Source organism: Sphaerodactylus townsendi, linkage group LG07 (assembly GCF_021028975.2).
Source record: "Sphaerodactylus townsendi isolate TG3544 linkage group LG07, MPM_Stown_v2.3, whole genome shotgun sequence".
NCBI lineage: Eukaryota > Metazoa > Chordata > Lepidosauria > Squamata > Sphaerodactylidae > Sphaerodactylus > Sphaerodactylus townsendi.
The window spans coordinates 117,430,078-117,458,073 of NC_059431.1; the positions used below are offsets into that span (position 1 = coordinate 117,430,078).

General features: G+C 45.2%; 2 protein-coding genes across 5 annotated transcripts in view; one reads left to right on the forward strand and one right to left on the reverse strand.

Annotated features, from left to right (window-relative positions):
* On the reverse strand, positions 1–27,851 carry SYCE3 (synaptonemal complex central element protein 3). 2 transcript variants are annotated; one of them, XM_048504695.1, is made up of 3 exons: positions 27,732–27,851; positions 4,878–4,986; positions 1–381 (listed from the first exon to the last, which is right to left on the reverse strand). In XM_048504695.1, exons 1-3 carry the CDS (start codon positions 27,735–27,737, stop codon positions 218–220), a joined length of 279 nt encoding a protein of 92 aa, XP_048360652.1. In that variant the 5' UTR covers positions 27,738–27,851; the 3' UTR covers positions 1–217. The 2 variants fall into 2 exon arrangements, with proteins under 2 accessions (XP_048360652.1, XP_048360654.1); XM_048504697.1 differs by lacking the exon at positions 27,732–27,851 and adding an exon at positions 14,873–15,040.
* The window catches only part of STYK1 (serine/threonine/tyrosine kinase 1), a 53,115-nt gene continuing 52,710 nt past the window's right edge, over positions 27,592–27,996 (forward strand). For all 3 annotated transcript variants that reach the window (XM_048504692.1, XM_048504693.1, XM_048504694.1), the window contains exon 1: positions 27,592–27,966. The gene's annotated coding sequence lies outside the window, so the exon portion shown is untranslated. The remainder of the gene's footprint in view (positions 27,967–27,996) is intronic.

The following is a 27,996-nucleotide window of genomic DNA, read 5'->3' on the forward strand; positions in this document are numbered from 1 at the left end:
GATAGTAGCATGTGAAAACAAAAGTTATCAGTACATATGAAAGCACACATAAAGAAACCAATATATTTTGCCCATTCTAACAGAAAATTTGATGCACATCGGACAGAGCTCTTGAAAATGTATTTTCCAAGACATTTAGAAATACTCAAAGAAGTCATTTCTTGAGATCAAAGTCTTCCGAAGACTGCATTTCCCCGGAGTGCTTGAATGTTGCTTATTATTTTTGTTCAGCGCTTTTAGTTTCCTTCAACAACTCTTGCCAGTTCTTCTCCATCTCTTCCTTGCAGGTGAGAAAGGCATCTTCAAGACGTCTCATTGAGCTGGCCAAGTCTGGGTTAGTACGCATCACCACCATATCATAAGCCATCCAAGTTGCCTGTACTGGGGCAATCCAACAGACACTGTCAGTAATTTAATAAGATTTAGTAGGAAAACTGTGAATCTGTGAACAAATATGATAAACTTTAAGTGAGACTAAAACCAGTGCCCGTAAATAACTGCACTGCAATAACTGCAACTACTCATCTGATTTTCTCAACATTGCTATTTACTCTGAGGACAGATTTGCTCTAGCATTTTTCACTTGTGAAGATCTACCTATGACAGCCTTGCTAATGGAAACGTCCATCATACGTTTTCCCTAATAGGTCTTAAAACAGATATGGAGCTCCAGTCCACGAAAATGGGAAACTGCGTGTTATGTACATAATTAAAGCATGCATTTTCTGAATTCTCAATTAGATTGCCTGCTCTAACAAACGAACGTGATTATTGTATTAAATATATAACCACTGTTCATTTATATCCTAGTAAACTTCTGAGCAAGCATTTGCTGGTATTTTAATTAATATCTCTTTTGCATAATCCATTTTACAATAATTGTTTGTGCATAAATATCAAAGAAACTGTCAGAAGAGGGGAATTCCGTTTTCAAGTGCAATTTCAAATAAAATGACTAATCAATAAGAAGACGGAAGTTCTAAGTACCACAGACACTTGATCAATGCAAAGAGTCTAGAGATCTATACAATAGGAAATGAGACCCCAATAATCCCAAGCTTCCATATAATCCTGTGGTGGTGAACCTATGGCACTCCAGATGTCCATGGACTACAATTCCCATCAGCCCTTGCCAGCATGGCGAATTGGTCATGCTGGCAGAGGCTGGTGGGAATTGTAGTCCATGAACATCTGGAGTGCCATAGGTTTGCCACCACTGTTATAATCCATAGACACATTTTTATTCCTTGAGTTATGCAGAAAGCTACACAGACTTTTCCAGGAGCTAGCAAACAGGGAACACTTCACCCCCATGTTACAATTAAGCAGCTTTTAGTTAATCAAATACTATTTTATTAAGGTCTGACAACTCAGGTTTATGAAAACAGCATCTTAATGTGGAAGGGAAGGGAACCTAACTATATTCATTTTAGGGCAGCGTTTCTTACATTTTTTGAATGCAGATCTGCTTTTACATTTACTCTACCTTCTAACTCCCCTAATCCAGAACCAACCCTTTGTTCCAGGTGCAAAGATTTTGCAAACAGGAATCCACACCACAGAAATGCTGCAAGTAAGTGCAACGATCTGTGTACTAGAGCATCCGTCCAATATCAAGATTAGAAGAGGGACCTAAGCCTTCCGAAAACTGCACACAAGAAACATGATTTAAACAAAATGATCAATCCTTCCAAATCAGACAGGGATGACAATACAGATGGAGGAGAGCCATCCTCACCACCCATACACACACAACACACACAGATCCAACTTGGAAAAATAAGGATCCTCCCTCAGTCAGGAACTTTCAATGTCTCTGCTGGTAGATGACAGAAACGTTTCATTTGCATGGGGTTTTCTCTGTCCCTAAAGTTTGTGCTGTTTCCCCCACCTACTCACACATCTGGATGTTCCTACATGCTTCAAGGGAACCTTAAGAATAGGGTTTTGTGGGTTGTTGTTTTTTTTAGAAAACTCCATAGTTCAATGATCACCATTTTTCCAGCTGAACAGAAAATGAACACACCACCCCTCTCTCTGTTTGGGATACTTAACTTAAAATCTTTATAGGTATGTACTAATTAGTGGAAAGATTTAGCTGAACGAATCAGTAACAGAACAAAGAGAATTCTGGCAAATACAGCTTCACATCAAAACCTAAATTAAGTTTAGAACCCTTGTTTAATTATCTAGTTGGTTTTAATTATCCGGTATTTGACTTTCTTTGTATCAATACAATCCATTCCACAAGAAGTTCAGATAAAACCAAAACCCAATTAAAGTGTAAAGTAAAACCACAGTTCTTTTAGTAATATGCTTCTCCACCTGATTCTCAGGGTCAAACTATAGAAGTCACACTTATAAGCACTCAAGGGCCATTTTTGCACGGTCAAAATGTCCCAGTGGGAGCACAGAAAATATCCCTGTGCAGCTGAGAATTCTGCATGGTCTCCAGAGCTACAGCAGGTCTGCCCGGGTGTTGTCCCAGGGTTTCCTTGTGATATTCCCTTTGCTCCGCAACTTTCAAAAATCGCAAAAATTGAGATTCTTTTCAAATAGCCCTGTGTGACCCGGCACTGTGCAAACTCAACGGGAGCAGAACAGAGGCATTTTTCCCACCTCACCACTCTGGGGCGGCCAATCAATAGGCGCTGCATTTTTGTGGGGGTGGCCATGAGCCAGGCCAGCCTCAGGGCAGGAATATGGCCAGTTAGAATCCACTGATGTTAGCGAGTTGCACCCCAGCACGGAGAGAGCCACCAGGAGCCAGCCTGTTTCCCTCCCCAGCCTGCCTGCCAGGTGTGGGGGCTGTCCTCGGGCTTGACAGAGCGGCTGGGAAGCAGGTTTGCCAGCAAGCCAGAGGCATAGCTGGGCCAGTGAGCCAGAGGGATAGCTAGGGAAAATGGAACCTGGTGCAAAATCTGAGTTTTGCTGCCCCCCCCCCCCATGTTCGTTTGTGTTTTTTGTATTTTTTAGTGTTTTTTCAGTTTTAAGCCTGCAGGGGGTGCAGTTTTTAGGCTAGAAGCATCAAAATTTCAGGGTATCTTTAGGAGACTATCCTGATGATACCAGCCAGATTTGGTGAAGTTTGGTTCAGGGGGTCCAAAGTTATGGACTCCCAAAGGTGTAGCCCCCATCTATTAGCTCCCATTGGAAACAATGGGGGATGGTGGCAACCCCTTTGGGAGTCCATAACTTTGGACTCCTAAACCAAACCTCGCCTAACTTGGGGGGTATCATCAGGAGAGTTTCCCAAAGACTCTTTGAAATTTTGGTGCTGCTAGTCTAAGAACTGTGCCCACTGCAGGCCAAAAACTGAAAAATACTAAAAAAAACCCAAAAAACAAACCTGAAATTTTTACTGCCCCCCCCCAGGCGCGTGCCCAGTGCAATGCGCACCCCCTGGTCCCCTTGTAGCTATGCCTCTGCGGCGAGCGGTGCCCCGGCACGGAGGGAGCCGCCAGGCGCCAGCCTGCTGCCCTCTTCAGTCTGCCTGCCAGGTGTGGGAGCCATCCTTCAGCCTGACAGGGTGGCCAGAGAGTGCAGCAGGCTTGCCGCCGTGGCAGGCAGCTCGGCCAGCAAATGGCGCCCCCGCACGGAGGGAGCCGCCGGGCACCAGCCTGCTGTCCTCCCCGATCTGCCTGTCAGGTATGGGGGCCATAGGCTCCCTCCACTCCAGGGTGCCGCTTGCTGGCCAAGCCGCCTGCCATTTTGCAAGGCAGCTGTCACTGTCTCTGGTAGTTCCCCAATGAATAAGTGGGGTGCGGGGGGGGGGCTTAGCTCTGAGGGCACCAGCATTTACTTAAGCTGGTGCAATGTCAGCACCTTGATTTTTGTCCCTCCGGAAGCCTCCCACCTAATTTTGTGCAAAGGACAGAGCAGACAGTGATGAGCCCTGCCGCCCTGGCTTGACACCACCGCAGTAAAAGTGGAGCAGACAAGCAATTAAAGAGTTTTGTCATGAGTTTGTCATTTTGCCAACTTGCTTGGGTTAAAGCTTCGTCAGATCTTGAGGCCAACAATGCCCCTCCCAAGATTGACTTCCTGGGCTGCTTAAAGGCCAGTGGGGGGACTCGTAGTAGTCAGCCCAGGAAAACAACAGCCAATCAAAACGCTGGAAATGCGGGAAACGGAGATGGGATCGTGGTGCAACTCCAAAAGCCCTGGGCTCATGCTTAAACAACTGGAGCATTACAGAGGCAAAAGTGGGGCAGAAGGGCGGAGCCATGCGGAAGCACAAACCGGGGCAAAATTGCCCTGGTACGTGAGATCCCGGTGCCACCCCAGTGCAATTTTGCCAAGGTCACAGTAGCATCTCTTAAAACGGCCAAGGTCACAGTAGCATCTCTTAAAAGGTGTATTTATTATATTTCTTTTTGCTAATACATTAGTCTCCTGAAAGATGAATGCATCCTTGAAGGTAATGGAAAACATGCATACAGTTGTTTTCTTATGGACAGCACTCTTAAAAAGCTTATTGTTGTCATACAGAAGAATCCACACTTAGCAGAAATGTAGGGTTTTATTAGAACCTCTCTGGGTTATTCCAGAACAGCATTAGCTTTGACCCATCTCTTAACTGAACATGATGTGCACGCTCAGTGGTCCTTGGATAGTCATGAGTATCCACATCAGATACACCCATCTGATTCCATGGAGCTGGCTTAAGCAATGCAAATGCGCTATCACAGGGGTCTGCAACCTGTGGCTCTCCAGATGTTCATGGACTACAAATCCCATCAGCCCCTGCCAGCATGGAGAGCTGCAGGTTGCAGACCCCTGCGCTATCAGAATCAACTTCCCACTCAGATCTCCCTTTCTGGATCAGAACCAGGGCTACCAGCAATCACACAGACTTCCTGTAAGAATAAAACCACCTGATAGTTTTTCCATGTCTTCTAGGAATTTTTCTAGATCTTTATTCAGGTCCTCTAGCTTCTTTACCATATTGTCATAATTTCTTTCACAGGGTTCATATTTGGCCATCTAAAAAGAAACGCGCATGAGATTAGTGGTGCTGAGTAAACATAACGGAGCTCACTTTAAACACATATAATGCCTTCGGAATATTTTAAGAAAGGTACTAGTGTTCTGTGTACAAAATGAGCTTGTACAGTCCATCCTATTGCTGTTGTGAAGGGAGATGGGCAGCAGAGCAGCACCTGGGGATGGCATCCCGGCACTGTCCCAAAAACACAATTGGTGGCGCAGGCGCCAGGGGAGAAGGAGAAATGTCTTTCTCCCCTGGGAAAGCCCATAGCGGAAAATTACTTACGCCACCTCTTTTGGGAGCTGGGAGGGGGCCTTTTAAGGCAGAAAACACTTTGGGAGTCAACTAATGTTGGCTCCGCCTCTGGGAATGCCCCCCTCCATTACAGCACAGGAATTCGCGGCAATGGTCGGCCACTGCAGGGTCCAGTTTCCAGGTTTGGGCACTGAGGCGGCCAGCTGCCGAGATAAGTCCCTCGGGCCAGCATCCATGCCACTTTGCATGGCACTAGTGGATGTCAGCACAACCCTTCTACTGCTTCCGAAGTGGCTTCAAACCCCCCCCCCCTTTGTACTACACGGAAAGTGTAGGTTTTTCCACAACTCTGAGTAGGAAACTGATCCCCATTATCGGAAAGCAGCCATCATCAAACATTTTACCAGGAGGCCATAAAACGCCTCGGTGAACCTTGAATAAACTGGCACGTTCTTTAACATGGATGCTGAGAAGTAACTATATCTGGCTAAAACTTAAGCCCTAAACGATTAATTCAGCACTTCTTGAAAATCAGAACACCTCCTAAGTGCCAAAATAAGGGTTTAAACACTTCAGACACGCCAGATTTCAAAATTGTACGACTTGACAGCTATGCAATAGTGGGCACAAGGGGAAAGAAAAATCTAATATCCATTACTGTAGTAAATGTAGAATAAAATTAAATAAATGTATTAATCTACGGGAAAAAATGTATTCCAAGTAAGTTGCCCCAAAGCGCCAAAGAGATTTTTAAGCACATCACTTAGTTTTTTATTGCCGTACTGATAAAGCGGCCTGGTTTAAACCATAAGTCTATTCAGCAGGGCCAAAAAAGGTAGATACAATCGCTTGCTAACAGTATTAAAGTAAATAAATAATACCCGGGGTTCACAAAGCGCTTCAGAGTGCTTTGGATAATTATCTCAGTAATTTAAACACTTAACTTCAGGCACTCCGATTTTCAAAATTGTTTTATATTGTACTGTACTTTTGGCAGCGAAGAATGCATCAGTGTTGTGTGGGAGAGAAAAATACGTAAGAAGGAAAGCAGAGACAGATGGACTAAAAGATGCTACTCACAAAAGGAAGGAGAAAATGAGGAAGGGGGTGCTAGTTAGCCTTTAAGGTGGTTAGCCTTTAAGGTGCCACAAGATTATTTATATTAATACAGGGGTGGGGAACGTCCAGCCCGCGGGCCGTATCAGGCCTGTGAAATCATTTGGTCTGGCCCTGCTCTGACTCCTGTTCAGATCGCCCCTCTCCGTGTTGCGGGGCTGATGTCCACAAGACCCAGGCAGGCAATCAGCGCTGCTGCCAGTGCCCTGCCCCTCCACCACGGTCCCCCTCCTGCACCTGCCACCACCGGGCTATTCAGACAATAGAGGCAGGCAGGCAGGGGGAAGGGACCAGCTTAAGTGGGAGCAGCTGCCCACAGTGCCACTGGGTCCTAAAAAGCCTCTGAGCACCCCCAATGACCCAGTGCCCTACTAGCCGCATTGCCTCAGGGCAGGGACAATGGGAAAAGTGGGAAATCGAGGCGGGGTCAAGTCCAAAAGAGCAAGAGGGAGAGGACTGAGGCAGGGTCAAGTCCAAAAGAGCAAGAGGGAGGGAGAGAAAACCGGGTAGGGGCCAGGAGAGAGAAAATGCACGTGCCAGAAAGGGCAAAAGGGGCGAGAGTAGGTTACTAATTATTTGTGTGTGCTGAGAGGGGGTTACTAATTGGTGATTTTGCCATGTGATTTTTGCCTTAGTTACACCCCTCCTCTCAGCAATAGCGCGCAGAACTTGAAGCAGTTTAGCAGGAGGTGCACCGGCGTGCGTGGCCGCCTGTGCCTGTGTGCATTCGTTTCCCGCCCAAGGACTGGCGCAGCGGCTGCGTCCTTGCCACAGCCCCGCCCAGCAATGCCCCGCCCCCAGAATGCCCAGCCATGCCCCATCGTGCCCCGCCCAGCCCCATTGGCGCTACGCCACAGTTTGAATCCCACCATCATGAGAACCTGTTACTAAAATTTTTGGATCCCACCACTGCCTATAAACCCTTTTTTACCATCAAGTCACAGCCAACTTACGGCAATGTCGTAAGGATTTCGTGGCAAGAGACATCCAGAGGCGATTTGCCATTGCCTGCCTCTGTTTTGAGACCCTGGTATTCCTTAATGGTCCCCAGTTCAAATACCGACCAGGTCCAATCCTGCTTAGCTTCTGACATCTGACAAGATCAGGCTAGCCTGGACCATCCAAGACATTTACTTCTAATTGCACTCTGTGGGACTTTCTTTCAAGTAAAAGCACACAGGATTATGCCATAGATTCCAGGGATGCTTCTGAAGCTTCCCCGCTTCATTTAACCGAGCATTAGTCCCACAGGAACAAGGCTTACAATGACATTTCATGAGCCGAGTGTGCCTGTGTAATTTGTTGAAGATTTTATTCCAGTACAGCCTTTCCTGGAGTGGAGCCCATTTCTTCAGATGCAGCATTGCAGGTCCTCATAGGGCCATGAAATGCAAGAGGTGCAGGGAGAGATGTAATTATGCAAAAATTTAAAACAGACACAACAGCCACGTCTGGCGTTCAGCAAATTAGGAGGACCAGCGACATGACCCATAATTGCTACAGTGAATGTACCACTGCGCTCTTCTTGAATTTTACATAACTATTTTTCTCTCTGCACTTTCTGGCCGTTTGATCTTGCTGGGCTTTACGCTACGACAGAAAAGCTTATGCTGGCATAACATCTTTTTAGTCCTTATTTTTGCTTCAAAATACTAGCGCATTAGCCCTGTGGAACTGTAATTCTTTAAGTTTTTGAACCATGATCTAATTGATACTGTTTCTAAAGGTTAATTTTATTTTTTAATTTAAAAATAATAGTGAGGAAGGTTACACTCCCCTTGAAAAAACAGGTGATAATTTACAGACAGCCCTGTTCTTTCTCAGTTGTTTTTCCTCTCCCACCCCTCATGACAAATATGAACTCTTCTTTTCAGTCCCAGAATGTCTGTTATCCATTTGCAGATTTGGGAGTTTTAAACACGAAACGAGAAAACAGGAAGGGACAGCACCAGCTATTTAGATGGGCTATACTCTGTTCCTGCTTTTATGCTTGTACTGATCTTATGCAGTAGATGAAAGGTCAGGAACAGATAGCGTAACATAGAATGTATGTTATCCATTTTCAGGTTTGGGAGTTTTAAAAACAAAACAAGAAAAGTGGAAGGGAGAATAAAGGATATTCCTACAGACTACATCCAGATCCCACCTTTACAGATCTTGTGCAGTAGGGACCAGGGAGAGTTGCCAACTCTGGGGCAACTGGGGAAGCAAAGGTCTTTGGCAGAGTATAATGCCAACCAGTACCACCATTTTCTCCAAGGGGGTTGATCTGTATTGTCTCGAGATCAGTTGTACTTAGGTAAAATTCGGACTCAGATATATTTTGGCATAAAATTATCTGTATGCCCGAATAAGGCAAATAACATATTTGAATATACCCAAATATTCGGGCATATATGAAAAATTCGAGTCCGTTTGAATTTTTTTGTATTTTGGGGTGTTTTTTCACGTTTTGGCCTGCAGAGGGCACATTTTTAAGCTAGCAGCACCAACATTTCAGGGTATCATCCAGAGACAATGGGGGATGGGGCACCCCTTTTGGGGTCCATAACTCCCCCCCCAAACCAAACTTCACCAAACTTCGGTGGTATCATCAGGACAGCCTCCGGATGATACCCTGAATTGTTAGTGCTGCTGGCTTTAAAAATGCACCCCCTGCAGGCTAAAACACAAAATAAATACTCCAAGAAAGCCCAAATACCTTGCATTTGGATTCGTTCATATTCAGGCAGGACATATTCGGCCCTTTTTTGTCAGAATATGCCCGAATTCCCCCAGATTTGAGCCGAATCTGGTATTTGTTTCATCTGAATCTCCAAGCCTAGTTATAATTCCAGAAGATATTCAAGTTCCACCTGGAAGCTGACCACACTATACCATTTTCAACAAAAAGAATTAAGCAATTTGTAATTTCATTCACCAAGTGCTGGACTGTTTTTGTTTTAGAATTCTACTTAGTTTCTTTTTTTGAAAAGGGTACAGTGGCTAGAGGAATGATTGTGTTCCATGTTAAACTGTTCCCATTCTAAGCTGTACAAGTACTTTGCTTGTTTTCTAATTGTTACAGGTCTGAGAGCAGCACGAGGCTACAAATGTGTACAGCAATGGATTCACAACAAACGGAGCCATTGTGAGCACGCCGCTAGGCAGATGCTCACCTTTGTGTGTGGACAGGACATATTGCTTTGCTCTCTTTTTAGACAGATTTTATTATTTTATATGTCACAAATGTTCAGTCTTCATGTTTACATGTTGTGGATTCAAAGCCCTAAACTTTTTTTCCACACTGGAGAAATGGGAGGGGGAGGTCCTGCTCTGCCTCCCAGGGTTGTTGTAGATTCTCCACCGATCGGAAGGATTCCCTTAGCAGAGGGTGGGAGCCGGCGGAAGGGGGACTGTGGTGATGGAACAGCCAATCAGAATGCAGGAAAAACAGGATGTTCGTGCCTCCACATTTGCATTGTAAAAAAAAATAGCAGTTTTGTGTGAAGGGGCAGAAAGAAAACAGATTATTTCCTTCATGGAAAATAGGCACCTATTTGAAGGACAAAAACGATCCAGATTCAAAAATAATGGATATAACCTGTTATTATTAGGCTGTGCTGAAATGACCTGGTTTTAACAGCCTGTCACACATGCCAGTTAATTTGATGTGCTTGGATTAAATTAATTTAATCTCACTGAAACCAGTCATGGCAAAAAGGATTGAATCTTACCACTTTGACTTTAGTAGGCTGTGGACTAGAGTATAAACGAGTTGAATAAAATGCTACATTTAGAAAAAAGGAATGAATCCAAGCGCTGAAATTATTTTAGTAACCAGTTTGAATGGGATTTATTTTGAACAAATGCTTTGTTGGGCATTAATGGTTGGGAGCAGGGTTTTAAACTATTTTAAAGTGGGAAATGAAGCCAAATTTCCAGTTTCTGGTGTGAACCATCATCCATGGTTCAATGTATTGTCAAGGGCTTTCACAGCTGCAATCAACTGGCTGTTGTGGATATTCTGGCCTGCGTGGCTGTGGTCTGGCAGTTTTTGCTCCTAACAGTTCACCCAACTCTGTGGCTGGCATTTTCAGAGGCATGTCATGGTAAGAAGCTCTTACTGTAACATGCCTCTGAAAATGCCAGCCACAGATGCGGGTGAAATGTTAGGAGCAAAAAACTACCAGACCACAGCCACAAAGCCCAGAAAACCTACAACAGCCACTTGATTACAGTTCCTTTGTTTCAAAATCTTGGTCAGGAGAGAAAAAATATCTATTTGTGCATGATGTTACCCTGTTCTCCAAAGTGAACACAATTGTCATTGTTGCATATATATTTATAGTTAAGTCTAATAACCATGTTGAATGAAGAACATAGCTCCTATGGTTTTTAAAATGGACAGTGCAAATTGTTGTATTACTTTGCTTATGCCATGAAAGATGAAACACCATGATAAATGGGCAGGATCCAACCATACAATTTTTTTATGCAATACAATCCTATGCACTCAGAAGTTCCTATTCAATGTAGGCTCCAATGGGCTTACTCCCTACTGTGCATAGAATTGTAGCTGCCAAATCAAAGCAACCTGTTTTCTGACATGGTTTTGGAACTGAAATTGCCTTTATCACCCTGACCTTTGCTAAAGCAGAGAAACAGGGAGAACAATTATTGTGAAATTCCTGGATCTTCCAACAGCTCTTGACACTATTGATCATGGTAACCTTTGGCCTTGGGGATGTTCCAGTGAAACCATACTCTGGTAGTTCGTTTCCTGCTTAGTTAACCAACATTAGTACATGGTGCTGAAGGGCAATTAATTCAGTCCTTAACATGTGTGCTATTGGCTCTCGCAGGGTTCCGTCTTGCCCCTGTGATGTATCATATCTACAGAAAAATCTACAGCAAGCAGTATTTTTCCTTGTCATTTCCATCAGTTGACATATTAGATGTTCTGAATCAGTGTTCGGAGACAGTAAAGGGCTGGATAAACTGAATCTCAATACAGATCAGCTAAAGGATGCTGATTAATATGGGTTTAAAGAACTGCCCTGTGCTGGGTGGGATTGCACTCTACCAAAGCGAACGAGTTCAAAGCTTGAGGCAGCCATTTAAGTGTATAATTGGAGGCACATTGCTCCCTTACCGCATATAATGTCTCTGCTCAACTTCTGCTGATATACCAGCAACAGGCTTTCCTTGCCCACAACCATGTTTATAGGTGTCTGTTGTGGGGAGAGGAAGGGGAAGGAGTTTGTAAGCCACCTTGAATCTCCTTACAGGAGAAAAAGGTGAGGTATACATCCAAACTCTTCTTCTTCTTCTTACATTCAGCCTGGACAAATGCAATGAGCTGTACACAGGGCTCTGTCCAAAAACTCTTCAGAAGCTTATATTAATGCAAAAAAAAATGATGCAAGGCTACAGAGGGGCACAAGCAACTGAGAATGCTTGTACTGAAGTAGTGATGTTGGCTGCCAATTCAATTCAAAGTGGTTAAAGCCCTCATTAGTTTGGAGCCATTCATCAACCTGTACTCCAGTCAAGAATTTGGTAAAGGTCTTGTAATAGCACTTTCCTTCCAGAACTTGCTTTCCCGACCTATTGGCCAGGAGCCTAATCTTTTCCAGTTTCAAATTCCAGGGGAAAACTTTCTATAAATGCTAGGTGAAAACTCTCCTCCTCCCATACCCCGTTATTGGTGCCTCTACCACCATACTGACTCTTTTCAGGCTTAGTCCAGCCCAACTTTAAAATGTGCTGGGGGGGGGGATTACGGGGGATGCTCAATTATATTTTAGGAGGGTTAGGGTGGGGAATGGGAAGGATTTTTAAAGTAGTTTTAGGATGCTTTTATTATTGCTTCATGATTTATTATTGTAACCCACCAGGGACTTTGGTGATGGGCGGGAAATAAGTTCACAGATAAAATAAATATTTCAGATTTTGTTGGTAGATGTTGTTTTTGTGATCTATCTTATCTATGGCCATTTCCGCTCAAGACGGGCCTTTTATATGCCCTGGGGACGGATAAACGCCCGTCCCCCCGGGTGAGCCATTTCCACACAGAGCTGCGCATTGCGACGCTAATTGACTGGCTCCCCTTCCCCCAGGGCAGCGTCAGGCTGCCCTAAACAACAACCCTTTAAAGGGTTGTTTTTTGCCGGCAACAGCTGCAGCCTAGCCGGCGATGCGCTTAACAGCAACCGCCGAGGGAACGACGCTAAGTTTTTCCTTGTCCCACTCACCTTGTCCCCGTCGTCGGCCTCCTGGCTCTGCAGCCCCTCCCTCACTGTCCTCCGACCCCCCTGGAGGTCGGGAGGGCAGCGCGGGCGGGCTTCAGAGGCCAGCAGTCCACGACGGGACAAGGTGAAAGTGGACGGGAACGGGCAGAGGCGTGCGAACCGCCTTCACACCGGCAGAATTCTTGCCGGGCGTAGGGGGCGCAATTTCAAGCGTCTTGCGGAAACGGCCTATGTTAGCAGCCTAGGATGCCTTAGCTGAGAGACAAGGGATACATTTTTGTAAGGGCTTGCCTCTTTATTCAAAAGTCCATTGTACATGGGTTTGCAACTATGAAGCCTAATCCTGAATATGCAGGAGAAATTCTAATCCACTTCTCTGAGTACATTTACCAAGGAATAAATTCCATTTAACTCAAGTTACGAGTAAAAAAGGAAAAGACTTGGGAATGCTTATCCTAATTTCAAAGAAAAAAAATGAAGTAAAAGGGATTAACTCTCTTATGGTAGTTGGCTAAATCATATAATATGCAAAGTTGGTCTACAAAGACGAATTGTTTGTAAGAAGAATGCTCAAAGTTTTTCTTCCTTTTGCTGTTTTTAATTGCACTTTTTAACGTGTTTTTAACATCACCTATGTCTAGAGCCTCTGGGAAGACAGAATATGTTCGAATTTTTTAAAAATTAAATGAGACTGCAAGTAAGGCAATCTGAATTAAATGAATTGTAATCTAAGGCAACTGAATTAACCCAAAAGCCCTTTATTTAAATCCCACCTCCGCTATGAACATTCCGAGTGGTAGTAGGCAAGTCACTCTCAGCCTAAAATATGGAAATATGGTCATACTATTTTACAGTTCTCAAACTGGGCAGGGGACCCCAATAATAGATTGCAATTCTCTCTCAGATGGGTCGAAGGGCCAGAAGGAGCAGAATGAACAAAATGAGTTTGGAAAGTCAAAATGCTTCAGGAGCATATTTGGGGTTTGAGATCCAAAACGGCCACGAAAACCATCTTTTTGTTCAGAGATGCTATGTATCCTCAAACACAAACATGTGATCTGATAAGCAATGAAAGATGTGTTACGCAAGTGGGGGTGGGGGAGTGCAGAAGGGGAGAGATAAGGATGGCCAGAAAAGGCAAGCAACAATGCTAAAGACATTGGGGGAAAAGAGACAGAATTGGTAAAATGAAATGCAAACTTAGGCAAAGTCCTTGTGTTGTGCTGAGAAGAGGGAAAAGAGCCTGGAATCCCAACTATTTTGGGAGTATCCGCATTGGCAAGGAAGTCAGTCTAAAGGGTCCCTTTGTCGGTGCTCGTAAAAAAAAAATACCGCTGTGGCCCCTTCCGCACACGCATAAAATAATGCGTTGTCAAACCACTTTCACAACTGTTTGCAAGTGGATTTTGCTATTCGCAGTTAAAGCCAAAGCAGCATCCACTCTTGACAACCCAGTTGTGAAAAGTGGTTTGAAAAATGCATTATTCTGCATGGAGTGGAATGGGCCTAAAAGAGGGTCCTTGGTCCGCTGTTTCTGAAACCAGTGTGAGGCGTCCCTACAAAAAAGTCTTGCAATTAGCGCAACTTCTGGGCAGGGGCTGTTGTGAAGAAAGGGGAAAGGCTTATTATTAAGTACTGTAAATATCCGTTGCCCACGATTATCTCTCACCACATTAAGTTGCTGCTTCATATCGCTAGTCTGCTAAATGCCAAAAATCAACCGCTTATTGTGCTCTTTAAAACTGTTCTCGCTGCCTGTACTTCGGTGTTTAGGAACTCGCTGTGGGCCAAACCCTGGAGGGGAAGGGTGGTGGTACAAAACTACTGTAAATGTAACAACAACAACAATGAACATCAGCATAAATGTAACATGACGCCCTGACCAAGCTACCACATTCTATCCGGTGATCCTCAACAGCTAAGTTGCGTTTACGATGTGGGCTTCTGCTTCCTTGTGAATGGGAGGCCACAAGGAAGTCCAGGCTCGCAATGCAAAGGCAAACCACCTTCGAATGCCTTGAAAACCCTGCAGGGTCGCCATAAATCAGGTGACTGCACTTTCCACCCCCAAATATCATTGGCTCAGATTTGTTTGAGCCTCGGCTGCTCGCAGGAGGAGCTCCTCGGAATAGAAGGGGGTTTGTAAACTGGGCCGTTTTGGAGCGAGCGAGAAAGGCGGCCATGGGTCCAACCGCGACGCGGCCCGGAGCCTTTCCCTCCGCGGGCCAGGCGCTCCCGTCGGCTCCGTCCCGCTCTCCGGTGAAGCCCCGCCAGCCACCTTTGACGGAGAAGGACAGGCCTCCTCCGCCGCCGCCGCCGCCGCCGCCGCCTCGCCCTTTCCTCGCCTTTCCTCAGGCCGCCGACGCCCCTTTTTTCTCGCCTCAAGCGCCCGCCAGGCCCAACCGCCCTCCTCGGGTCGTCGCGCGCGCCACTCCGGCGCCTCGGCCTTCGCGTCGTGTGGCCTCGCTGATGGCGGGTGCCTCACGAAGCGAAACGCCCGAGTAGCTTCTCAGGGCGGTTTTCTTCGGAGGAGGGGCCCAGGCCCGCAACCTTCCATCCCCAAGCTGTCGTCCCGTTTAGACGAGCTGGGAAAACAGCGCGGGTTGGGGGCCTGGTTCTGATCGGGAGCGCTCAACTTCCGTGCCCTTCGGTCGCCATCCGGGCGTGAGCTCTCGCTGAGCTCTTGGCCGCTGCACACCTATGGAGAAATTCTTCAGATTAACAGTTATCCAAGTGATCCCCAAATGCCTTGAGCTATCCTTAACACAAGGGCTGTGGGAGAATAAATCACTTCTGTGGATTAATTGCTGGTCAATTTCACCCCTTAATCCTGGAAGGGGGATTGGGCTGAGAGCCCGCCCATTAAGTTTCATGGCAAAACTGATCCCTCGTTGTGCACGTAGATGCGGCACAGATAGATACATTCTTCAGATTAACAGTTATCCGAGTGACCCCCAAATGTGTTGAGCTATCCTTAACACAAGGGCTGCGAGAGAATAAATCACTTCTGTGGATTAATTGCTGGTCAATTTCACCCCTTAATCCTGGAAGGGGGATTGGGCTGAGAGGCTATCCTTTGAGTTTCATGGCCAATCTGATCCCTCATTGTGCACGTAGATGCTGCATAGTACATAAATTCTTCAGTAAAAGTTATCCAAGTGATCCCCAAATGTGTTGAGCTATCCTTAACACAAGGGCTGTGGGAGAATAAATCACTTCTGTGGATTAATTGCTGGTCAATTTCACCCCTTAATCCTGGAAGGGGGATTGGGCTGAGAGGCTATCCTTTGAGTTTCATGGCCAATCTGATCCCTCATTGTGCGGCTGTAATGATGCTGCATAGTACATAAATTCTTCAGTAAAAGTTATCCAAGTGATCCCCAAATGCGTTGAGCTATCCTTAACACAAGGGCCGCGAGAGAATAAATCACTTCTGTGGATTAATTGCTGGTCAATTTCACCCCTTAATCCTGGAAGGGGGATTGGGCTGAGAGGCTATCCTTTGAGTTTCATGGCCAATCTGATCCCTCATTGTGCACGTAGATGCTGCATAGTACATAAATTCTTCAGTAAAAGTTATCCAAGTGATCCCCAAATGTGTTGAGCTATCCTTAACACAAGGGCTGTGGGAGAATAAATCACTTCTGTGGATTAATTGCTGGTCAATTTCACCCCTTAATCCTGGAAGGGGGATTGGGCTGAGAGCCCTACATTAAGTTTCCTTAAGCAAAACTGATCCCCTCGCTTTGTTACGTAGATGCTTGGCACAGATAGATACAGTCTTCAGATTAACAGTTATCCGAGTGACCCCCAAATGTGAACATAATAAGAACATAAGAACTAGCCTGCTGGATCAGACCATAGTCCATCTAGTCCAGCATTCTGCTACTCATAGTGCGCTCCGCAGGTGCCTTTTGGGGGCTTGCCCACGTACGGGAGGTGAAAGCAATGGCCTTCTGCTGCTGCTGCTGCTCCTGAGCACCTGGTCTGCTAAGGCATTTGCAATCTGAGATCAAGGAGGATCAAGATTGGTAGCCATAGATTGACTTCTCCTCCATAAATCTGTCCAAGCCCTTTTAAAACTATCCCAGGTTAGGTGGCCATCACCACCTCCTGTGGCAGCATATTCCAAACACCAATCACCACGTTGGGTGAAGGGTGTTTCCCTTTTATTAGTCCTAATTCTTCCCCAGCATTTTCAATGTGTATGCCCCCCCCTGGTTCTAGTAGTTGTGAGAAAAGAGAGAGAAAATTCTCTCTGTCAACATTTTCGTACCCCATGCGCTTAATTTTATAGGCTTCAATCCTTATCCCCCCTCAGGCGTCTCCTCTCCAGAACTAAAGAGAGTCCCCCAAGCGCTGCAACCTCTTCCTCATGGGAAGGTGCTCCAATCCTTCAATCATCCTGGGTTGCCCTTCTCTGCACTTTTTTTCTATCTCTTTCTCGATATCCCTTTTTTTTTGAGATGTGGCGACTCCAGAACTGAACACAGTACCTCCAAGTCTTGGTTGGCTGCCACTGCTTTATATACAAGGGCATGACAATCCCTTTACCCGGTTTATTATCAACTCCTTTCTAATGATCCCCAGCATAGAGTTTGCCTTTTTCACAGACTGCCATGCATTGTGAGTTGACATTCCCATGGAACTGTCAACTAAGGCGCCCAAATCCCTTTCCTGGTCTGTGACCTGATAGCACTTTGACCCCTGTAGCGTCATAATGTGAAGTTTGGATTTTTTGCCCCTATGTGCATCACTTTACATTTTAGCTACATTGAACTGCATTTTGCCATTTCTTAGCCCACTCACCTAATTTATCAAGGTCCACTTGGAGCTCTTAGCTAATCCTTTGTGGTTTCTTACCAATCTCTTCTACATAATTTGGTATCATCTGCAAAACTTAGCCACCACACTACCACCCCTACTTCCAGGTCATTTTATGAATAAGCATTAAAGAGCACTGGTCCCAAAGCAGGATCCTTGGGGAACCACTCCTTACATCTCTCCATTTGTGAGAACTTCCCATTTATACGCCACCCTTTGTTTCCTGTTCCTCAACCAAGTTTTTTGAAATCCCATAGGAGGACTTCCCCTCTTATTCCTTCATTGCTGAGTTTTCTCAAACAGTCTCTGGTGAGGAACTTTGTCAAAAACCTTTTGGAAATCCAGAAGTGGAACAATGTCCACTGGTTCCCCCCTATATCCACATGTCTGTTTACACCCTCAAAGAACTCTAGTAAGTTTGTAAGACAGGACTTGCCTCTACAAAAGCCATGCTGACTCTTCCCTCAGCAGGTCTTGCTTTTCTCTACATGTTTAATAATTTTTTTTTATCTTTAATGATAGATTCATACTAATTTACCAGGAACAGATGTCAAAACTGATTTGGCTGTAATTTCCTGGGTCCCCCCCTAGACCCTTTCTTAAAGATTGAGGTGTGACATTGGCCATCTTCCAGTCTTCAGGGGATGGAGCCACAGATTTCAGGGATAAGTTGCATCATTAATGTAGGAACATCAGCAATTTCATCCTTGAGCTCTTTAAGAGCACTCTTGGATGAATGCAATCTGGGCCAGGGGATTTGGTACCATTTAGTTTATCAATGGCTGCCAAGAACTTCTTCCCCTTGTCTACCTCACTATCTTAGCTAGTTCCTCAGATTCACCTCCCTAAGAAGCTTGGTTCAGGTGCAGGAATGTTCCTCCACCTCCCTCTTAGGTGAAGACAGATGCAAAAGAATTCATTCAACTTCTCTGCAATCTCCCTGTCATCTTTGCTTTAGCACACCTTTTTGTTCCTTCATCATCTAGCTTGGGCCCTGCACCTTCCCTAGCTTGGCTTCCTAGCTTTTTGATGTACTTGAAGAACTTGTTTTGTTGCTAGTTTTGATGTTAGCAGCCATGCGTTCCTCATCAATCCTTTTGCCTCCCCTTACAGCTAACTTGCTTCTCTTTTTGCCACCATTTTGTGTTCTCTCTGGTATTCTTCATCAGTTAATTTGGACTTCCATTTTTCTAAGGAACATCTTTTTTTTCCTATTAATTTCCCCTCAGCCTCCCTTGTTAACCATGGTGGCTTTCTTTTTGGACTAGAGCTGCCTTTCCTAACCCTACGGAACACATTCCAGCTGAAAGACTTTAAGACTGTGTTTTTTAAATAACCTCCAAGCACCTTGGACATTTTTGTGTCTCTCTGATTTTTTTCCCTTTCAGCTTCCTGCGCACTATCCCCTCTCATCTTTGAAATTTCCCTTTCTGAAGGCGAATGTAATTACATTAGTAGTTGTCCTTGTTATGCATGCAGAGATGCTGAATCTGACGACATTGTAATTGCGTATTTCCCCTATCGAAGCTCAACAACACTGACTTCCCGCGCACCAGGTCCTGGGTCCCACATAGAGAATTAGATCTAGGATCCACCTCTCCCCTGATTTGGTTCCACAACCATCTGCTCTAAACCACAGTCATTTAGCATATCCAGAATGTTCTCTCCCTTACTATGACCTGAACATGCATTTTTCCAGTTTATGTGGGGATAGTTAAAATGCATTATTACCACGACATTTTTTTGCTTTTTTGTTGAAGGCCTCTCTAATTTTCTTTTCCATCTCAGAATCCTCTTGTGCACTTTGGTCAGGGGGGACGATAATATATTCCTACTGTTAAACTATGCTTCACCCCTGGTATTGACCCAGTATCCACACAGTGCTTCTGTAGAGAATCAGCTCCCCTGCATAGTCTATTTTATGTGACACTATGCTCTCTTTGATGTCAGAAGAGCCACCCACCCCCAATCGCCCTGTGTCCTAACCTTATCCTTCCTGTAGGAGCCTGTAACCTGGGATAACAGCATCCACTGGTTCTCCTCATTCCTACATGTCACCTGTGATACCCACTATATCAATGTCCTCCTTTCAAACTCTGTACTCCAGCTCCCCCATTTTTGGAGTCCAGATGCTTCTACTATTAGCATGAGAACCTTGTATACCCTGTCTCTGTCCCTAACCTGGGATTTATGTGTTTTTTGCCCTCTAGCCTTTTGTAGACACTATCACTTATCCCACATTGCTATGCTCCCTCACTTGTATGTGGTTGATTTAGAAAAACCTCCCCTCTCTGTCTGCATCCCATGGGACTCTGTATTCCAGACGAGGGTCACCTCAGCTCCTGTCGACTTTCCCAAAAGGATCAGTTTAAAAGCTGTTCTGCCACCTTTTTTTAATGTTGGCGCCAGCATTCCTAGTTTCCTCTTTGAAAAGTTAAGATGAAACCGTCCCACTTTGTACAGGCCTGCCTTACTTATCCCAAAAGGTTCCCCAGTTCTCCCTAGTAACAAAGCTGAAACCCTCTGTCTTACACCACCTTCTCATCCCGCGCATTTGGAGTCCCTGTATCTCTGCTTACTTGGCTAGCCCTCTTGGCGATGGAACAGGCCTTCAGCATTTGAGGAGAATGCCGCCTTAGCAGGGTTCTGGATTTTAACCTTTTTCTAGCAGCCTAAATTTAGCTTTTCAAGAACCTTGCCAGGCTGCGACATTTCCCACATGTCGGTAGCAGGTACCAATGTGGACCACAACTGCTGACTCCACCCCAGCTGCTGTCACAACAGCCTATCTGAGCTGAAGCGTGACATCCGCCAACCTTGGCAGGCAGGGCAAGTCACCATCACGGTCATCCGCGGCTGTCCACTAGGCCAACTCTCCTATATTCTAATGGTCCAGAATCACCCACTACAAGAGGCCCCACCCTCCCGAGGGGCTATCCTCAGTCGCGAGAGGATATCTGACCACCAGCTAAGGAGGGGTCCCATCTAGGGGAGCATCTATACCACCTCCAGAACTGGCACCCTCCATCACCCAGACTCCTCTCATTCTCCGCTGGCGAACATCTGAGAGAGATGTCACCTTGGGAAGTGGACCCGGCTCACTAGGTCCACTGAAACCTCGTCTGTCACCCCTCTCTTACTCTTTCGGCCCTACCGGGCCTGCCACCTTTGGCTGCGAGAGGCTGCGTTCCTTGAGTGCCAGGAGCTCATTACAACGAGGGCACACCCATGACTTCTGCCCTAGTGGCAGATAGTTCTACAAGTGACACTCAGTGCAAAACAGCTGGAAGCCCCCTCCCCTGCTGGCTTCCCTGCCTTCGCATATCTAATTTTGTTTTAGATATTCCAAATATTGATTTTTTTAATTAGGTACCTCCCCTCTTAAAGGTTTCTATGCCTTCTACTATCCCTTAAAATATGTTCCTGGCCCATTTGGTAAGCACACCGCTGGTTCCAGGAGACTAACCCAATAAGATTTAAAAAAATGTAGAAGCCCCACCTGTAGCTTGGCAACCTCCACGCAATCGGCAGCCCTAGGACAAGGAGAAAAGAGAGAAACCCTGTTTTTTAAAATTACACTTGGCTTTAAAAGATGGTGGCTTTGAGAAGAAGCCCTCTGTAAGAAAATCAGAGCTCCTCCTCAGCCCTTTTCTGGCACACTTCTCCAGCCCTTTCCTGGCCCACTGCTGTCCTCCACTGCTCCCTCTTCTCTGCTGGTTCCAGAGACCCAACTTGACTAAGATTTAAAAATGTGAAGCCACCAACTAGCAGCCTCCCACCCAATCAGGCAGCGGCCCTGGGACAAGGAGAGAAAAGAGAAACCCTGTTAAAATTACACTGTTTTAAAGATGGCAGGCTTTGGGGAAAAAACCCTCTGGCCAAGAAAATCAAGGCTCCCTCAGCCCTTTCTGGCACACTTCTCCAGCCCTTTCCTGGCCCCACTGCTGTCCTCCACTGCTCCTCTTCTCTGCTGGTTCCAGAGACTAACTGACAAGAGATTTAAAAAATGTGAGAAGCCCACCCCCTTCAGCACTTGCTAACTGAAAAGGATTTACAAATGTAGAAGCCCACCTTGTGGCAGCCTCCTGATGGCAGCCCTAGGACCAAGGGAGAAAAGAGAAACCCCCCTATTTAAAATACACTGTTTTAAAAGATGTGAAACTTTGAGAAAAGCCCTCTGTAAGAAAAATCAGGAGCTCCTCAGCCCTTTCAGCACACTTCTCAGCCATTGCTTTCTGGCCCAGCCCTGCTGTCCTCCACTGCTCCTCTTCTCTGCTGGTTCCAGAGACTAGCAGACAAGGATTTAAAAATGTGAAACCCCTACCCCTTCCAGCACTAACTGAAAGATTTACAAATGTGAGAAGCCCCACCCCTTTGGCAGCCTCCGCAATCAGCAGCCCCTGGGACAAGGAGGAAAAAGAGCCCTGTTGAAATACACTGTTTAAAGATGTAGGCTTTGACAGAAAGCCACTCTATGTAAAAGAAAAAATCAGAGCTCCCTCAGCCCTTTCTGGCACAGCTGCTTACTCCAGCCCTCTGGCCCACTGCTGTCCTCCACTGCTCCTCTTCTCCTGCTGGTTCCAGAGACTAACTGGCAAGAGATTTAAAAAATGTGAGAGAGCCCCAGCACCTTCAGCACTAACTGAAAAGATTTACAAATGTGAGAAGCCCCACCCTTTGGCAGCCTCCACCAATCCAGCAGCCCCACAGGACAAGGAGAAAAAAAGAGAAACCTGTTTAAAATACACTTGTGAACTTTAAAGAGATGTGAGCTTTTGAGAAAAGCCCACTCTAAAGAAAAATCAGAGCTCCTCAGCCCTTTCTGGCTTGTCTCCAGCCCTTTCTGGCCCACTGCTGTCCTCCACTGCTCCCCTGTTCTCATGCTGGTTCCAGAGACCCCAACTGGTAAGATTTAAAATGTGAGAAGCCCACCCCTTGGCACCTAACTGAAAGATTTACAAATGTGAGAAGCCCCACCCTTGCTAGCAGCCTCCACCAATCAGCAGCCCCTAGGACTAGGAGAAAAAAGAGAGAAACCTATTTTAAAATACACTGTTTTAAAAAAAGATGTGAAGCTTTGAGAAAAGCCCTCTCTGTAAGAGAAAAATCAGAGCTCCTCAAGCCCTTTCTGGCACACTTCATCAGCCCTTTCCTGGCCCTGCTGTCCTCCACTGCTCCTCTTCTCTGCTGGTTCCAGAGACTAACTGACAAGATTTAAACATGTAGAAGCCCCACCCCTTCAGCACTAACTGAAAAGATTTACAAATGTGAGAAGCCCCACCCTTTGGCAGCCTCCACCCAATCAGCAGCCCCTGGGACCAAGGGAAAAGAGAAACCCCATGTTTAAAATACACCTGACTTTAAAGATGTAGCTTCACAGAGAAAGGAAAAGCCCTCTGTAAAAGAGAAAAAATCAAGGGGCTCCTCTCAGCCCTTTCTGGCACACTTCTCAGCCCTTTCTGGCCCACTGCTTGTCCTCCACCATGCACCTCTTCTCTGCTGGTTCCAGAGACTAACTTGACAGGATTTAAAAATGTGAGAAGCCCACCCTTCAGCACTAACTGAAAGATTTACAAATGTGAGAAGCCCACCCTTTAAGCAGCCTCCACGCAATCCCAGCAGCCCCTGGGACTAGGGAGAAAAAGAAAAACCCCCCCCCTGTTTAAAAGTACGCGAACTGTTTTAAAGATGTGGCTTTGAGAAAGAAGCCCTCTGTAAAAAGAAAAATCAGAGCTCCTCAGCCCTTTCTGGCACACTTCCTCAGCCCTTTCCTGGCCCACTGCTGTCCCTCCACTGCTCCTCTTCTCTACTGGTTCCCAGAGACTAACTTGACAAGAGATTTAGGAAATGTGAGAAGCCCCACCCCTCCAGCACTAACTGAAAAGATTTACCAATGTGAAAAGCCCCCACCCCAACTTGTAGCCTCCATAATCCAATCAGCAGCCCTAGGACCAAGGAGAAAAAAAAGAGAGAAACCCCCCCCTGTTTAAAATACACTGTTTAAAAGATGCTGGCTTTGAAGGAAAAGCCACTCTGTAAGATGAAAATCAGGAGCTCCTCAGCCCTTTCTGGCACGCTTCCTCAGCCCTTTCTACCTGGCCCACTGCTGTCCCTCCACTGCTCCTCTTCTCTACTGGTTCCAGAGACTAGCTTTGGTAAGATTTAAAAATGTGAGAAGCCCCCACCCTTCAGCACTAACTAGAAAAGATTTACAAATGTGAGAAGCCCACACCTTCTAGCAGCCTCCACCAATCAGCAGCCCCTAGGACAAGGGAGAAAAAAAACCCTGTTTAAAATACACTGTTTAAAAGATGTGGCTTTGAGAAAGCCCTCTGTGAAAGAAAATCAGAGCTCCCTCAGCCCTTTCTGGCACACTTCTCCAGCCCTTTCTGGCACACTGCATCTCCTCATGCTCCTCTTCTCACCACTGGTTCCAGAGACTAGCAATAAGATTTAAAAAAATGTAGAAGCCCTTACCCCTTCAGCACTAACTGAAAAGATTTACAAATGTGAAACCCCACCCTTTGGCAGCCTCCACCCGATCAGCGGCCCTGGGACAAAGGGAGAAAAAGAGAAACCCCCTGTTTAAAATACTGTTTACAAAGATGTGGCTTTGAAAAGCCCTCTGTAAAGAGAAAGATGGGAGCTCCCTCAGCCCTTTCTGGCACACTTCTCCCAGCCCTTTCCTGGCCCACTGCTGGTCCTCCACTGCACCCTCTTCTCACCTGCTGGTTCCAGAGGACTAATGACAAGAGATTTAAAATGTGAAGCCCACCCCTTCAGCGCAACTTTGAAAGAGATTTACAAATGTGAGAAGCCCCACCCCTTTAGCAGCCTCCACCAATCAGCAGCCCTAGGACAAGGAAAAAAAGAGAAACCCCCTGTTTAAAATACACTGTTTAAAAGATGTGGCTTTGAGAAAAGCCCTCTGTAAAGAAAAATCAGAGCTCCTCAGCCCTTTCTGGCACACTTCTCAGCCCTTTCTGGCCCATTGCTGTCCTCCACTGTGTTGAGCTATCCTTAACACAAGGGCTGTGGGAGAATAAATCACTTCTGTGGATTAATTGCTGGTCAATTTCACCCCTTAATCCTGGAAGGGGGATTGGGCTGAGAGCCCGCCCATTAAGTTTCATGGCAAAACTGATCCCTCGTTGTGCACGTAGATGCGGCACAGATAGATACAGTCTTCAGATTAACAGTTATCCGAGTGACTCCCAAATGTGTTGAGCTATCCCATGCTAACTAGGGGCTGCAATGGGAGGAATAAATCCCTTCACCAATGTGGATTGAATTAGCTGGTCCAATTTTCATACCCCCTTAATCCTGGAAGGGGATTGGGCTGAGAGCCATGCCCCATTAAATTTCATGGCAAAACTGGATCCCTCGTGATTTTAGTACATGTAGATCTGGCCTGAATAGATACATTCTTCAAGAATTAACAGTTATCCGAAATTGACCCCCCAAATGTTGTTGAGGCTATCCTTAGCACAAAGGGACTCACATGAGAGAATAAATCACTTCTGTGGATTAATTGCTGGTCAATTTCACCCCTTAATCCTGGAAGGGAGATTGGGCTGAAAGGCTATCCTTTGAGTTTCATGGCCAATCTGATCCCTCATTGTGCACGTAGATGCTGCATAGTACATAAATTCTTCAATAAAAGTTGTCAAAGTGACCCCAAATGTGTTGAGGTATCCTTAACACAATGGCTATGAGAGAATAAACCACTTCTGTGGATTGATTGCTGATCAGCTTTCCCCAGAATATACTGCCCCTCACATACGCTTTACCCCTTAACCCTGGAAGGGCAATTGGGTTGAGAGCCCACTCGTTGAATTTCCATTCATGGGCCAATTTTCGTAATTTCAACCCAATATGCTATTCAGTGCATTATTTTAACCTTCGAGTTATGACGGTGGCTTACATTGTTCTGTTTTGTGTTATTTTTTCCTGCATCAGTCCTGTGAGGTAGGTTAGTCAGGGTGACTGACTAGGGACTACTCAGAAAATTTCCATGACAGAGTGGGGATTCAAACCTGGATTCTACAATAATAATCTCCCCCTTTCTTTCCCTTTCCAAATTTTTTTCCCCATTTGTGTTCTATTTAGGTCCAGCCTGGCCGCCCCAGACCTTTCTTTAGCCACAAACCTGTGTTGCTATATTTCTTTATTTAAAGTATTTATATACCCTATGCTCACAAGTTGTCAAGATGGCTTACGACATCATATAAAATATACAATACAGTGGCATAATTAAAATTCAGGCTTGTGGCATATAAATTCCCTCAGGGAAATCCTGATAAAAGGAACAGAATTAAAAGAATCAATTAAAACAGTACTGACCCAAATGTGAGAACATAAAATCATTAAAATTAAACATTACCAATAATCACCCAAAATGAACCCTGTGTGCCCTTACTACAGCTAAAAGCCTTGTATTAAAACACTGGAAAGATAAACGCCCACCTCTGGCAAATAAATGGATCGAGGACCTTAGAATTCTATCGATATTTGAACGCATGGACAAGAATTGCCTAGGGACATTTTATAATAATTGAAACTTTACAGAAACCTATGCATAGATCTGCTAGCACTGTTATTTTTTTTCCTATATATACTCCTCTATCTTTTTAAATTCTATTTAGTTGCTGGATTTAGACTTTTCTTGTTCTTTTTTCTGTTCTTTTTGAAATAAATAAATAAAACAATTTTTAAAAATCACCAAAGCTTTGTTATAGAAAGATTCAGAGCTGGGTGTTAACCATGAATCTGAGCACATAAGCATGGTATAGTAGGACTGAGGGAAGTTTAGTGAGGAGTGGAAAAGAATCCCACACCTCCCGCACAATTATACTAAAGCACTTGCAGCAAAGCAAGAGCCTGGCTGTCTCTCTCCATCCTTCCTTTGGAGGAGGGAGGGGGACAGGGGCAGGACCCTTTCTCGGGCCATTTATCTGTCCCAGACCAACTCACTTTCCCATTGGATGTAGATTGATCCTCTGTGCTGTGCTAGAGTCACACGGTACACCCGCTGTCTTTGATCTTTAAAGTCCAATCTTTAATTCATTCTAAGATTTAACTTTGTGTTGTGAGTGTGTGTGAGTGTGTGTGTGTGTGTGTGTGTGTGTGTGTGTGTGTGTGTGTGTGTGTGTGTGTGTGTGTGGTTAGGCTGTATGTGTGTACTCCAGTTGAAATTGAAAAGCACACACTATTTTTGGCATATGGAAAGAATAGCCCAGAGTTTAAAACCTAAGCAGGGTTGGGTATGGTCTGTATTAGGATGGGAGGTCACAAAGAAAGGCAGGAGCTGTTTTGGTAAATCATCTCTGTGCATCTCTTGCCTTAAAAATTGCATGAGATGAAACGTCATGGGGTTGGCACGAGTCGGTAGTGCTTTTAAAGAAAACCTAAAACCTTTTAAAGAAAACCTAAAACAGTTGTAGAAAGGCTCATGTGTATGTTACATTTAATAATACTGAATACATACCTCCATGTCTAAATGCAAGATGGTTAGATTCCATCCCCCATGAAGACCTTTTATTTAATTACTTTTCTATGGCATGTGTAAATTAAACTACTATTTAGTAATTTTGCATGATTCTACTACATTAAGCTATCAGTACATTCCTAAGAACACTTCCCTGCAGTAAGTCCCATTGGATGGGCTTCAGTACAATTCACTTACTTAGGATTGTATAGGTAGTTACACTGTTTGAGAGGCAAATATACTCTTGGCATGCTCAGAGACAGTTGTTTTTGTAACAACTTTTCATGACCCTGTTGAACTATGGCACTGGCAATAGGCTGTGAGTGTAAAATCTGGACAGTGTGCTTGCTCTCCTTTCCCAGTCCTCTTTCATTGTCCCATTTCTTTCTTTCTTTCTTTCTTTCTTTCTTTCTTTCTTTCTTTCTTTCTTTCTTTCTTTCTTTCTTTCTTTCTTTCTTTCTTTCTTTCTTTCTTTCTTTCTTTCTTTCTTTCTTGGTAATTTCAAGAATCCACACCACCAGTATTTGTTTTCCTTGCTGCCTGCTGTTCCACATTGCTGACTGAAGAGCAAAGGTAGGCATAGCCAGAAAGCATATCACCCGAGGATATTTTTACAGAAGGCATTTTTCTTTATTTTCAACCTGTCATCTTCTGTGTGCGTTTCTCCCTTTGCAAACACTACCATGCTCCTAGTTCTCCGTCCACCTCAGTTTCACACACCCTGCTAAGAAGGGCTCCGTGCGCCACTGCCGAGAGTCATTTCCTGCTGTGAAAACAACCTCTGCCCGCTCTTACTACGTCGCTGAGCAAATATGTCGTTACTCACCTGCATAACCTGTTCATAGGGAATATGAAATGCTAATCAAAGCTGGAGAGGAAATGACTTCCAGCACTGGTGTAAGAAGCTGCGGCAAGTCAAGACCCAGGAAGGCTTTTCTGCTCCGGAGGATTTGCGTGGATGTGTTTAGACTTGCACCCACGGATCAAGAAGGGGTGTGCTGACTGATAGCTTATTTGAGGCCTCAGGAATCCAAACACAGGAGGGTCAGGATTTATGACAGGTAAGGACACAAAAACTTTGGCAGAGCTGG